The 13,296-nt window shown below is 41.7% G+C and overlaps 2 protein-coding genes and 1 non-coding gene across 13 annotated transcripts in view; 1 reads left to right on the top strand and 2 right to left on the bottom strand.

Moving 5' to 3' along the window:
- MESP1 (mesoderm posterior bHLH transcription factor 1) overlaps window positions 1–13,296 on the top strand; it is a 55,653-nt gene that overhangs the window by 40,562 nt on the left and 1,795 nt on the right. The window lies entirely within an intron of this gene.
- WDR93 (WD repeat domain 93) overlaps window positions 1–13,296 on the bottom strand; it is a 53,391-nt gene that overhangs the window by 27,818 nt on the left and 12,277 nt on the right. For 9 of the 11 annotated variants that reach the window (XR_010120642.1, XM_055277248.2, XM_063638554.1 and 6 more), the window contains 4 exons: window positions 12,517–12,709; window positions 10,031–10,095; window positions 3,557–3,635; window positions 570–685 (listed from right to left, as the gene is read on the bottom strand). Coding sequence is in view for 9 of the 11 variants with exons in the window: in XM_055277248.2 (XP_055133223.1) it covers window positions 570–685; window positions 3,557–3,635; window positions 10,031–10,095; window positions 12,517–12,709 (453 nt within the window). In the remaining 2 variants the exon portion in view is untranslated. Of the gene's footprint in view, window positions 1–569; window positions 686–3,556; window positions 3,636–5,592; window positions 6,537–10,030; window positions 12,710–13,296 lie in introns of those variants that run through there. The other 2 variants (XM_063638559.1, XR_010120643.1) reach the window with 2 other exon arrangements.
- Window positions 1,332–1,438, bottom strand: LOC129483596 (U6 spliceosomal RNA). Its single transcript, XR_008658119.1, has one exon. It is a non-coding gene; the product is annotated as a U6 spliceosomal RNA (small nuclear RNA).

The raw sequence follows: 13,296 nt of genomic DNA on the forward strand, positions 1-13,296 counted from the left end.
CACCACTGCATTCCAGCCTAGTCAACAGAGCGAGACTCAAAAAACAAAAACAAAAACAAAAAACAGCACAAGGCCCAGTCATCATATATAAATAAACTGAAATGGTAGAGTTTCTACTTTCTAAGGATAATAGAAAATATATATATATTTCTATATATTGAGAACAACCTCTTTATACATAGTCTGGAAAATTTAATGGAATTTGAGGCATGAAAAGATTATTTCAGCCAGAAGGGAAAAAAAGATGACCAGTGAAGCAGGAGTCAGGATAAAAGACCCTCCTTCCAGGACAAAGGCCCTCCTTCCAGAGAAATGCCTGGGAGTGGTCTCAGTGGAGAGGCAACTCCCAGACTAGAGAGATACTGTGATTCCCACTACTGAAGACACCTCTACTTTTTAATATCTTATTTTAACCAAAGGAAATTGACTTGGGAGATAGGGGCCAATATTCCTATTGTCCTCTCTTATAGCCCAGAGGCCTCATTCACCCTAAGTTTCCAAGGACTTGGGCTAGATGTGGGTCAGGGGTAGGGAGAAACATGTCAGCTGAAAGCAGAGATATTTCCTACCAGTTGCGGCTGTCTGACTTTTTTCTTCGGATTTGAATTGAGTTGGGGGTTCTCTACTTTCTTGAGCCAAGTCTCCTTGGGCAATTTATACACATCCAGCCAAATATCTCCGGCTCCTGCATTGGGAAACCAGAGAACCATTGAGCAACTGTAAGACAGCCACAAGTTTCCTCTGAGAAATGGCCTGTCTTCTTCTCAGAACTGCTGGCAAACAGACCAGCCACCTCCATAGCAGGCAACTTTGACACATTGAAGGAGAAGTAGTTCTGCAATGGTTATTGCAAGTCCTCATGCCCCACATAACTTTCCCATGGAGAGTTATCCCCTCAACCCACCACCACCTATCTAAGGGAAACAGGGGCTTCTCACACTAACAGCACTCATGCAATAGCTTTTTAACCAAATTGTTCTGCCCAGCCCCCAAGTTTTCTATGTTGCAAATGGTAAATTCCATTGACATTAAAAAAAAATATGGGGCTGGGCATGGTGGCTTACGCCTGTAATCTCAGCACTTTGGGGGGCTGAGGTGGGTGGAACACCTGCAGTCAGGAGTTCTCAGCCTGGCCAACATGGTGAAACCCCATTTCTACTAAAAATACAAAAATTAGCCGGGCGTGGTGATGTGTGCACCTGTAATCCCACCTACTCGGGAGGCTAAGGTGGGAGAATCACTTGAACCCAGTGGGTGGAGGTTGCAGTGAGCCGAGATCAGGCCATTGCACTCCAGCCTGGGCAACAGAGCGGAACTCCATCTCAAATAAATAAATAAATAAATGCTTCATGAATTTGTGTGTCATCCTCGCCAAGGGGCCATGCTAATCGTCTCTGTATCGTTCCAGTTTTAGTATATGTGCTGCTGAAGCGATCACATCCACTGACATTTTGCCTTCAGTTTTACCTGTCTGGGGAGGAAGGCAGCAAATACAGAATCAGCAACTGAGAAGAGTGTGTCTGAGGAAGGGTTAGAATTGGGAAAGATGTACCTAAAGAATTCTTCTGACCAATATTTGAGGACATAACAACCCATGGGTTGGCTGTGGGACTTTATCTTGTCAAAGAAACATGCTCAGCTTCTATATACCAAGTACATGTTAACCTGGGAAAGGTTATTCTCCCATGGTATGGGATCCTGGCTAAATTTTTTCTTAAAAAGTAATCTTCTGGTCACCTTAATTTCAGACTTCTGGCCTCTAGGACTCTGAGGGAATAAATACCTATTGTCTTAAGCTGCCCAGTTTGTGGTACTTTGTTATGACAGCCTCAGGAAACCAATGCAGATGGTACAAAAGTTTCCTTGAATACACAAAGCATTATACAATGCATATCCTTGGCCAGGCGTGGTGGCTCATGCCTGTAATCCTAGCACTTTCGGAGGCCGAGGCGGGCGGATCACCTGAGGTCAGGAGTTCGAGACCAGCCTGGCCAACATGGTGAAACCTCGTCTCTACTAAAAATATAAAAATTAGCCGGGCATGCTGGCAGGCACCTGTAATCCCAGCTATTTGGCAGGCTGAGGCGGGAGAATCACTTGAACCTGGGAAGCAGAGATTACAGTGAGCCGAGATCATGCCACTGCACTCCAGCCTGGGTGACAGAGCAAGACTCCTTCCCAAAAAATAATAATAATAAATAAAATGCATATCTTCCTCAAATACCTGACATTGGAGGGGGCTTGGACAACAGTATAAAATAGAGGCCAATATACCGTATATCTAAATACTTAAAGATTAAAAATCAAGGCAACAAGCATTTGAATAAAATATGTTCTATTATCCCAGTGATAACTGCAGCAGGCAAGATCCAATGATGAATGCTGAGATTGGTGGGTAAAACATTAAAGAGAAACAGCACATCAGCATCATCTCAAAGTATCTCCCTCAAGGTGTTTATTAATTACTGTGGTGGTTTTAACACATGTCCAAAAATTCTTTGATTCTCTTACCTCCAGGAGGCGATACTTTTTTTTTTTTTTTTAAGATGGAGTTTCGTTCTTTGTTGCCCAGGCTGGAGTGCAATGACATGATCTCGGCTCACTGCAACCTCTGCCTCCCAGGTTCAAGCGATTCTCCTGTCTCAGCCTCCCCAGTAGGTGGGATTACAGGTGCCCACCACCATGTCTGGCTAATTGTTGTATTTTTAGTAGAGATGGGTTTCACCATGTTGGCCAGGCTGGTCTTGAACTCCTAACCTCAGGTGATCCGCCTGCCTTGGCCTCCCAAAGTGCTGGGATTACAGGCGTGAGCCACCGCGCCCGGCCAGGAAGTGGTACTTCTATCATTTTCCCTTGAGTGTGGTCTAGATGTAGTGACTTGCTCCTTACAGAGGATGGGAAGAGGAAAACAGTAGCTCTACAGTGGAGAAAGCTGGCGGACACCACTTGAAGTGATTAAGGTTAATATTAGCAGTAGTGAGTCATGCTGCTATCATGTATCGCTTGATATGATGCAATGAGAAAAGCTTGTCAACTCTGTTGTATCTTCCCCCAAATCCTTAACCCCAGTTGAATCATGAGAAAAATATTAGACAAACTGAAATTGAGGGACATTCTACAAAATACCTGATTGGTACTCTTTAAAAATGTTAAGGCCTTGAAAAATGAGGAAAGGCCAAGAAACCATCCCAGATAGGAGGAGACTAAGGAGACACAATGACTAAATATAATATGGTATCCCAGACTGAACTTTGGAGGAAAAAAAAAAGATTAGTGGAAAAAGTGAAATCTGAAAAAAAAAAAATCTGTAGTTAAGAGTTAGTTAATAGTACCGTACCGATGTCATTTGCTTAGTTTTGACAAATGTGGTGTGGCCATGTTGAACATTAATATTAGGGAAGCTAGGTGAAGGGCATAAGGGAACTCTGTAATTTCTTTGCAACTCTTTAAATTGAAAATAATTTCTAAATAAAAGGTTTGGAGGGACTAAAGAGATCATTTGGAAGATTGGAAGAGACTGAAAATTTGAACCTTAACAGTCTTTGGTTAATCTTGCCTTGTAGGAGGAAGGCTGCAAAGTCCCCTCCTTGAGAGATCTCCATCTTTATACAGGTAGTTTGCTTGCTGGTATCATCCTGAAAACAAAAGAGATGTTGATAGAGTAGGCATAGCCTGCTGATAGAGAATGTATTTTAGGACCTTCTGTGGTTTGCACCCAGGAATAGAAATTCTTTTAAAGCTTGGGACATGAAAAGATGCTTCAAACTGCTTCATACTTCTCATTTTTGTACAGGAATTGGACAAGATAGTATGTAAAGAAGTAGAACTCGCTTTTCTATGTAAGGTTTTTGAACTTATTTCCTGGTTTCTTAAATACTCCTGGTGATGTATGGTATACTATTGGATCTCCTGGTCAGGTGTGCAAACCCTGAAGCCTATGCTGGCATCCAATTATTCAACTAAATTGAAATAAATTCTACATGACACTGAAAACTCTGGTAGTTGCTGGACAAAAGGCTCTATCTAGACTGTGGTGGAGACTGAATGTAACCCTAGTATGAAACCTGCTCAAATTGTGGATAAGGTCAGAAAGGCTCAATGTGAATGGTTATGCTATCTTTTTTTTTTTTTTTTGAGACTCACTAATTTTTAAAAATTTTAGGACAGATGGAGTCTCACTTTGTTGCCCAGGCTGGTCTTGAACTCCTGGCTTGCAAGTGATCTTCCCAAGTTGGCCTCTCAAAGTTCTGGGATTATAGGGGCATGAGCCACCATGCCCAGCCTAATGTATCTCCTAAGTCTCTTAATTTATATTAGCTCCCTCATTTGTTTTTCTGCTTGCCATTTATTTGCTGAAGAAACCGTGTCATTTGTCCTATGGAATTTTTCACATTGTGAACTGGACTGATTGCATCTCCATGGTTCCTGTATTTCCTGTAAACTGATAATCAGATCTACAGCTTTGATTAGGTTTAGGTTCAATGTTTTGGCAAGAACCCTCCACAGGTGCACAGTGTCCTTCCTACTGCATCATATCAGGAGGCCCATAATAGCTGGTTGTCTCTCTTTCAGTAATGTTAAGGTTGACAATTGAGAACAGTTATCATCCTGACTCCTTTATTACAAACTTCCCCATCAGCCATTGGTGGTTATTGCCTAGACCATTCTTTGCAGTATGCAACAAGAGTAGGATACCTCAGTTCTATCCTTCCTTCTGCATTTGTTAGAATTCTTCTATAAGGAAGATCTTTCCATCATCAACTATTTGGCTGCCTTGAAATTTGGTTGCCCATATGAAAAAGTCAGGATAAAAGCTTGATTCTTTCCCTTATCAGTTTTCAGAATACTGAGTTTGTGCCCTCACAACTTCCAAAGGTGACAATAAAGTATTTAAGATATATTATTATGAATTAATGGATTTTAAACATTTTTGTGTTTTAATCCACCAACAGCACCTTTTTTGTAACGTCGCTGATAATTTGAATATCATAGTTATGCTGGTCTCATAAAATGAGTTGCGTGATATTCCCAGTATTTTTTTTTCTTAGGAGAGTTTATTTAAAGATAAAATTTAAATATAGGTAGAGGCACAGGTATTAAATGCATAACTTGATGAGTTTTGACAAACTTATACATCCATGTAACTAACACCCAAAGGTATAGGACGTTACCATTATCCTAGAAAGTTACCTTATGCCTGTTTGAGCCAATTACACTTCCATATACAACCAATGTTCTGCTTTCCATCACTAACACAGATAAATTTCGCCTGTTCTTAAGTTTCATATAATGAGAATGTACTCTTTTGTGTCTGGCTTCTGTCATTCAACTTGATGTTTTTGAGTTTCATCTGCTGAGTTGTAATCATCAGTTGTTTATTATTTATTATTGCCGATTAGTGTTTCATTGACTTAGTCTACCACAGGTTTTCATTTGTTCTCTGATTATGTTTTTTTTGTTTTTGTTTTTGTTTTGAGACGGAGTCTCACTCTGTCGTCCAAGCTGGAGTGCAGTGGTGCGACCTCAGCTCACTGCAATCTCCGCCTCCCGGGTTCAAGCAATTCTCCTGCCTCAGCCTCCCAAGTAGCTGGGACTACAGGCGCCTGTCACCACACCTGGCTAATTTTTTGTATTTTTAGTAGAGACGGGGTTTCACCGTGTTAGCTAGGATGGTCTTGTTCTACTGACCTTGTGATCTGCCCGCCTCAGCCTTCCAAAGTACTGGGATTACAGGCATGAGCCACTGTACCCAGCCTTGATTATGTTTTTTTTTTTTTATTATTACAAATACAGCTGCTATGAACATCTTGTACAAATCTTTTTGTGAACAAATGTTTTCATTTCTTTTGGGTAAATACCTAAAAATGGGCTTGATGTATCATAGGTTTAACTTTGTAAGAAACTACCTCACCTGTAATCTCAGCACTTTGGGAGGCCAAGGTGGGAGGACTGCTTGGGTCCAGGAGTTCAAGACCAGTCTGGGCAACATGGCAAAACACTGTCTCCTTTTGTAAATGTCAGTTTAAATCTTTTGCCTATTTTTTATTGGGTTGTCTTTTTATTATTGATTTGGAGTTCTTTATATATTCTGGATACAAATACTTAAAAGGATATATAAGTATATGTAAAATATATATATATATATAAACAGGTATTTTCTCCCAGTCTGTGGCTTGTTTTTACATTTTCTTAGTATATTTATTATTATTATTTAAGGCCTTTATTAGCAGTTTGCAGTTTGGCTTTTTAAAAACCAGATGCTGCACTGATAATGCAATTAGTTCTAGTTATCTGGTTAACATGCAAAAAATAAATAAAGCAATAAGTAAATCACCCCCACCCTGCCCAGCCTCAGGATCCAAGGCATTCTTAGCTGGTGGATCCTTTGCTTTTGTCTCTGCCACACTGGGGTTTAGGATTTTCAGAACATCTACATCTGTAACTGAAGTTGCAGCTGCTGACCTTGTGTCTCATCTTGATTTTCCTTCTCCTCTTCATTGCTGACCTCTCTAAGCTGTCTTTGGTGAGAAGGGGCCCTGGAGAATTGTGGTCTAGGATTGCGTCACTGGTCCACCTTGTTCTCATGCACCCTGGTTATCAGTACCTCCATCACTTCTTCCTGCACAGGACGGCTGCAATAGTGTGGGCACCTGGTTGTCACAGCCACAGTAGTGGTGCACCACAATAACGTGGGTACCCACAGGGTAACCACAGACTAGAAACCCATGCCTGGGCCAGCTGTTGAACCTGGCCTTCAGGAACACTCTCTGACCCTTGGTCCTTTCCCCACTCTCACTATTCTGATAATTTGGCTGGTGAGTGAGTGGAGGACTGGCCCTGCGATGTGGACGGCATTCATAATGGTTAGTCTGCTGCAGACCTACTGCCTTGCATGGGAACGCAATTAGGGCCTGTAACATTTGCAACCTCCATACCCCTCAATAACCTCAAACTCCATCTACTACATTGGGAAAGCACTTCCTGGGGTTATTCTTTTATGACTGTCTGCTGTCCAAACACACCTCCTTGATGTCCTTTCTGTTGATGAAACCATATCCATTCCTGACACTGAATCATGTTTCCGAAATTTTCACTGCAATGACCCTCTTGTCCTAGCCACCCTAGCAACCACTTCTTGTGGTGCGGATGTGGGCACTGCTGAGGACTGGCAGCTGCTGGGTCTCAGCCTCCTTGCTCAGTGTAGTGGTGATGGTGACTGCGGCCAGCTGCGACAACTGTAGCTCCTCCAGGGTGTGACTGTCACTAGGACGGGTGGAGGTGGGGCTGTTCAGGGCTCTCTGGGGTCCGCTCTCTGCTCCTGCTACTGACTGAACTCTAATAGCATCTTTTGATGAGCAGAAATTTGAAATTGTTTAACAGCTTTATTAGGGGTATCATGACATAATAGCATGTTTGAAGTGTACAATTAGATAAGTTTTGACATATGTGTACCTCTTGAAACCAACACCACAATCAAGACAGTGAACATATCCATCACCTCCAAATGGTTCCTCCTGCCTCTGTGTTGTGTTGCCCCAGGCAACAACAGATCTGTTTTCCATCACTAGGTTAGTTTGCATTTTCTACAGTTTTATAAAAATGGAACCATACAGTTATGTATTTTTTATCTGACTTCTTTCACTTAATTATTTTGAAATTTATACATGTTATATGAATTAATAGTTCACTCCTTTTTATTGAATAGTATATCCCATTGTATGGATACACCACAATTACTTATCCATTCACCTGTTGATGGACATTTGGATGGTTTCCAGTTTTTGGCTATTACAAATAAAGCTGCTATGAACATTCACGTACAAGCCTTGGTATGGGCATACACTTTCATTTCTCCTGGGTAAATACTTAGGAGTGGAATGGCTGGATCACACGGTAAGTACATGTTTAACTTTTGAAGAAACTGCCAAAGTGGTTGTACTATTATACTTTACCACCAGCAGTGCATAGGAAGAGTTCCAATTGTTGCATATCTTTGCCAACACTTGGTATGGTGTTTTTATTTATTTTTTATTTTCCTTTTTTTCATTTTTATTTTTTCCTTTGTTTTTTATTATTTTTTTATTTGTGTGTGTGTGTCTGTGTCTCTGTGTGTATCTGTGTGTTTTGAAACAGTCTTGCTCTGTCACCCAGACTGGAGTGTAGTGGTGCAATCTCAGCTCACTTCAACCTCTGCCTCCCGGGTTCAAGTGATTCTCCTGTCTCAGCCTCCTGAGTAGCTGGGATATAGGCGCCTGCCACCATGCTCAACTAATTTTTCTATTTTTAGTAGAGATGGGGTTTCACTATGTTGGCCAGGGTGTTTTCAAACTCCTGGCCTTAAATGATCCACCTGCCTGCCTCCCAAAGTGCTGGGATTACAGGCATGAGCCAACGTGCCTGGCCTATTTTTGGTGAGTCTTTTTAATTTGAGGATTCTAATACATGTGTAATTATATCTCATTGTGATTTTAATTTCCACCTCCCTAATGACTAATGATCTTGAGCATCTTATTTGCCTTCCATACATCTTCTTTGGTGAATTCCTTTCAAATCCTTTGTCCATTAAAAAAAAGTTACATCTTCCCTTGTTTTGAGAGTTCTTTATATATTCCGGTTACAAGTCCCTTATCACATATGTAATTTGCAATGAATTCTCCCAGTCAATGGGTTGTCTTTTCATTCCATTAACAATGTCTTTTACAGAAGTTTTAAATTTAGATAAAGTCCAGTTTATCTTTTCTTTTATGGATCACGCTTTTGGTATTGTGGCTAAAATATCTTTGCCTAACCCAGGATCACTTTCTCCTATGTTTCAGCCTGGAAGTTTTATAGTTTTAGGTTTTACATACAGGTATATGATCCATTTTGAGTTACTTTTTGTATATGGTGTGAGGAATGAAGTCCAATATTAATATTTTCTTTTATGATCAGTGCTTTTCATGGTCCTAAGAAATCTCTGCCTGCCCCAAGGTGGCAAAAAAAATTCCTCTGTTTTTTTTTTTTCAAGAAGAAATTTTTTTGGCCTTTACATTTAGATCTAAAATCTCTATCAAATTAATTTTTATATATGGTGTGAAGTAGAGTTGAGGTTCACTTTTCCATATTTGTTTTTCCAGTGTTTTAGCATTATTTGTTGAAAATACTTTCTTTTGGCCCCCACTGAATTGCCTTGGTGCCCATCAATAGTATTTCTTAGAAGACAAATTATAATAAAAAATCTACTATGACTCACACCTGTAATCCCAGTACTTTGGGAGGCTGAGGCAGGAGGATCACCTGAGGCCAGGAGTTCATGACCAGGCTGGGCAACAACATGGCAAGACCCTGTCTCTATTTAAGAAAAAAAAAAACCTTACTCTGAGCAATACCCTCTCCTTTGGGAATTCATTGATTTAAAAATACTTTCTGAGAACTTACAGTATTGTAGGCAATGATCTGGGAAAAGGGGATTCAAAAGGTAAATAAGACAGGTCCTCTTCCCTCAGGAGAAGCAGTCATATGAACAAATTAGGGTAGAGGGTGTGGGAAACACTGGTAGAAACTGTGTTCTCTTTGTCAGTGGCACAAAGCAGGGAGAGATCACTTCCTCTTGAGTATATAAGGGAAAGTATCTTAGAGGACATATTTGAGCTGGTCTTGAAGAATGGGGAAAATTTTGGTAGGGAGACAAGGAGAGCATTTGAAGCAGAAGGAACAGCATGGGCAAGGGAAGGGGAATGTGAAACAGCCCAGGCTATTTAGGGACTTTTAAGTACTTATTAGATGTGTTGGTCTGATTCTCAAAAGAAAAATCTGGAGTTCCTTTGCTAATTTTCTTTTTTTGACAACAGGGTAACTAAATCCAAGGAATTCAGCATGTACCCTTTGATGGTGGGGGATCTTTTAATTGGATATTTTGGAGAAGGCTCTCTGGCCATGGAGGTTTCTATTTCTTTCTAATCTAGGCCAGCTATCATTGCTTCCATATTAAAAGTAAACTTAATTTGCTACAGCTTTTGGCCCAGCTAACGGTGAAAGAACAGGAACTCACCACTTCATTGATGGCTTTGACTAGGTAAAGACCTTCCTTATAAAAATAAAAGAGTCTAATGATACCTGAAACAGAAAAATAAGTGAGAATGTAAGACAGACAATCGAGCTGAAGAGAAATTAGAAGTTTTATATTGGACTTTGTGAACTTACCATCATGAGCTCGCTCATTCTGAGGCCTCCTTCCCAGCCCCTCCACTGCCTATGCTGCTCTTGGTCTCCCTGACTTCCTCCACCCCTCACTTGAATGTTCAGGTTGTTTTCCTTCCTGGGTCCTCTCTACGTACCCTGGCTCCACCGGCATCTCCCAGACGTCTTCGTAAGACATGGGCTACATCCATCCGCTGGTTGATTCCTATCTGCCTGATTGAGCACACCATCCCTTACTGCTTCACACCATTATCCAACTGTTTGCTGCAAATGTATTGTATTCCTCTTGAGAATTCATAGATTCTTTGAGGGAAAGATCATAGCTCACTCTTCCATGTGTCTTGCCTCTCAATCCCAACAAGCTCCTCGTGCAGTTAATTTTGTTGAATTAATAAGTAAATACGTTAATCTAATTCTCATTTAACCTAATGGCTCCAGTATACAACCATCACCCACCATGACTTCTTACCTCTTTCTTGAGGTGCCTCCCACAGACTTATGACTTGCCTCTCTATACCATAATATAACCTTGTAAAGGCATCTGCCCCACTGTGGGTAAATGTCTAACTCAACCCAATACAGATTCATGGGATATCTGATTCATGCCAACAAATGTGCTAGGGACACCAAGACAGTCTACCTTCAGATTCATCATACTGAGGGTTACACAGACTTGAAACCAACTAGTATAATGTAGCGTGACACATATGATCCTATCTTTACACCAAACTCCTTCTGAGCATCAACATTCCCACAGAGATATCCCCTAGATGCCTCAAGTCTGCGCATGTTCAAATGGAATTCTTCAACTCACAGAACCCTGAAATCTTATTTTCCCATAACTGTTATCAAGAAATGACATCATCATCCACCTAGTTATCTAAGGCACAAAGGGGGAGGCATTCTCGTTCATTGCCCCCCAGCACACTTTCCCACTACTTGACCCATATGCATATTCCATCATTCCCTAAGTTTTTCCATTAAACATTCCTTTCATTTTTTTAAGCTTTTTATTTTGAACTAATTTTAGACTTATAAAAAAGTTACAAAAATAGTACAGAGTTTCTTTGTATCCCTTGTCTTGCTTCCCCTAACGTTAACATCTTACATAACCATAGTACACTTTTTTTTTTTTTTTTTTTGAGATGGAGTCTCATTCTGTCACCCAGGCTGGAGTGCAATGATGCCATCTCAGCTCACTGTAATCTCCGCCTCCTGGGTTCAAGCAATTCTCCTTCCTCAGCCTCCCAAGTAGCTGGGATTACAGGTGCCCACCACCATGCCCGGCTAGTTTTTGTTTTTTGTTTTTGTATTTTTAGTAGAGACGGGGTTTCACCATGTTGGCCAGGCTGGTGTCAAACTCCTGACCTCAAGTGATCCACCTGCCTAGGCTTCCCAAAGTGCTGGGATTACAGGCATGAGCCACCACGTCTGGCCTTTCTTTTCATTTTAGCAGCCCCTATCTTGGTTCAGATGTTCAGAATTTTCTCTCCTTAATGACTGCATAGTTTTTCTGCCTCTCATTTTGCCTTTTTCAAACTCCTGCTAGAGTGCCCTTCTTAAATGCCAGTCTGGTCAGGTCACTCTCCTGCAGAAAGTTCTTCAGTGTGCCTGTGCTGGTTGAGCAGAGCCTGATGTCTAGAGAGATGCATGCCTTCACAGATGATCTCCAAGTGAGCAGGCACTTTCCGCTCTGCCTGCCACAATATGACACAGCCACCTCACTCACTTCCAGCCAATGCTGACATTTGCCTTCTCATCCTCCACAAAGTAGGAAAGCTCCTCATATCCAGAGGTAACAGTCTGTTTCACCCAAACATAAGGACAGGCTAGAGGGAGCCTAGCTTTTGAGGGGCAACCAAGAGTAACAGCTCACCTATCTAGGACACTGTCTACAGTTTTTGAGACCATATTCCTCATGGAGGCCTGGTTCATCCTCAGGCTGGGGGAAAAAGGGCAAGCTCTGGTTTGTATGAGAGGACTGCTGAGTGCTGGAAGGGTGTGGACTCCAGGGCCATATTGCCTGGTTTGCAGCCTGACTTTCCATGTTACCTCAAGTAAGTTATTTAACTTCCATAAGTCAGTTGCCTCTTCTGAACAGGAATACAAAATTTTACTTCCCCCCTAAGGCTGCCATGAGGATTAAATGGGCTAGCACATGTGAAATGGTAGAACAGTATCTGACCCACCATACCTGTTCTGTACATATAGGTACTATTACATGACCAGGGAGAAGTCTCCATGCCTGGCCCCACCAATACCTCGAAAGGAGATTAAATTGACAACAGTCTACAGGTACCTGTAAATGAGGCTAAAAAGGAAGATGAAGAACAATACCCATTTCATCCACAGGAGCAATAAGTATTTCATTCCCCAAATCTGTGGCCCAGATGGAAGTGACATCAACCTTAAGCTTTTCCCACGCATATATTTGTTTAGCACTGTACAGATTATAAATTGAGAATCCTTTGGCTCCTCCAATAAACACATAGTCTTGGGAAACAGCCATACAATTTGGCATTTTGTTGAGCTGGGAAAACAAAGAAAAAATATTATTTTCAGTTGTCACTGTTTTCAAATAATATGAGTTAGCTTCTCAGAGACATTCAGGGGCCCTTCCTAGACAATAATAACATTTCCTGGCTGGACGCAGTGGCTAACGCCTGTAATCCCAGCACTTTGGGAGGCCGAGGTGGGCAGATCACATGAGGTCAAGGGTTTGAGACTAGCCTGGCCAACATGGTGAAACCCCATAGGGCCGGGCGCGGTGGCTCACGCCTGTAATCCCAGCACTTTGGGAGGCCGAGGCGGGCGGATCATGAGGTCAGGAGATCGAGACCATCCTGGCTAACACAGTGAAACCCCGTCTCTACTAAAAATACAAAAAAATTAGCCAGGCGAGGTGGCGGGCGCCTGTAGTCCCAGCTACTCGGGAGGCTGAGGCAGGAGAATGGCGTGAACCCCGCGGGGCGGGGCCTGCAGTGAGCCGAGATCGCGCCACTGCACTCCAGCCTGGACGACAGCGAGACTCTGTCTCAAAAAACAAAACAAAACAAAACAAAAACAAACAAACAAACAAACAAAAAAACATGGTGAAACCCCGTCTCTACTAAAAAT

This window comes from Symphalangus syndactylus, chromosome 5, assembly GCF_028878055.3.
Source record: "Symphalangus syndactylus isolate Jambi chromosome 5, NHGRI_mSymSyn1-v2.1_pri, whole genome shotgun sequence".
Taxonomy (NCBI): domain Eukaryota; kingdom Metazoa; phylum Chordata; class Mammalia; order Primates; family Hylobatidae; genus Symphalangus; species Symphalangus syndactylus.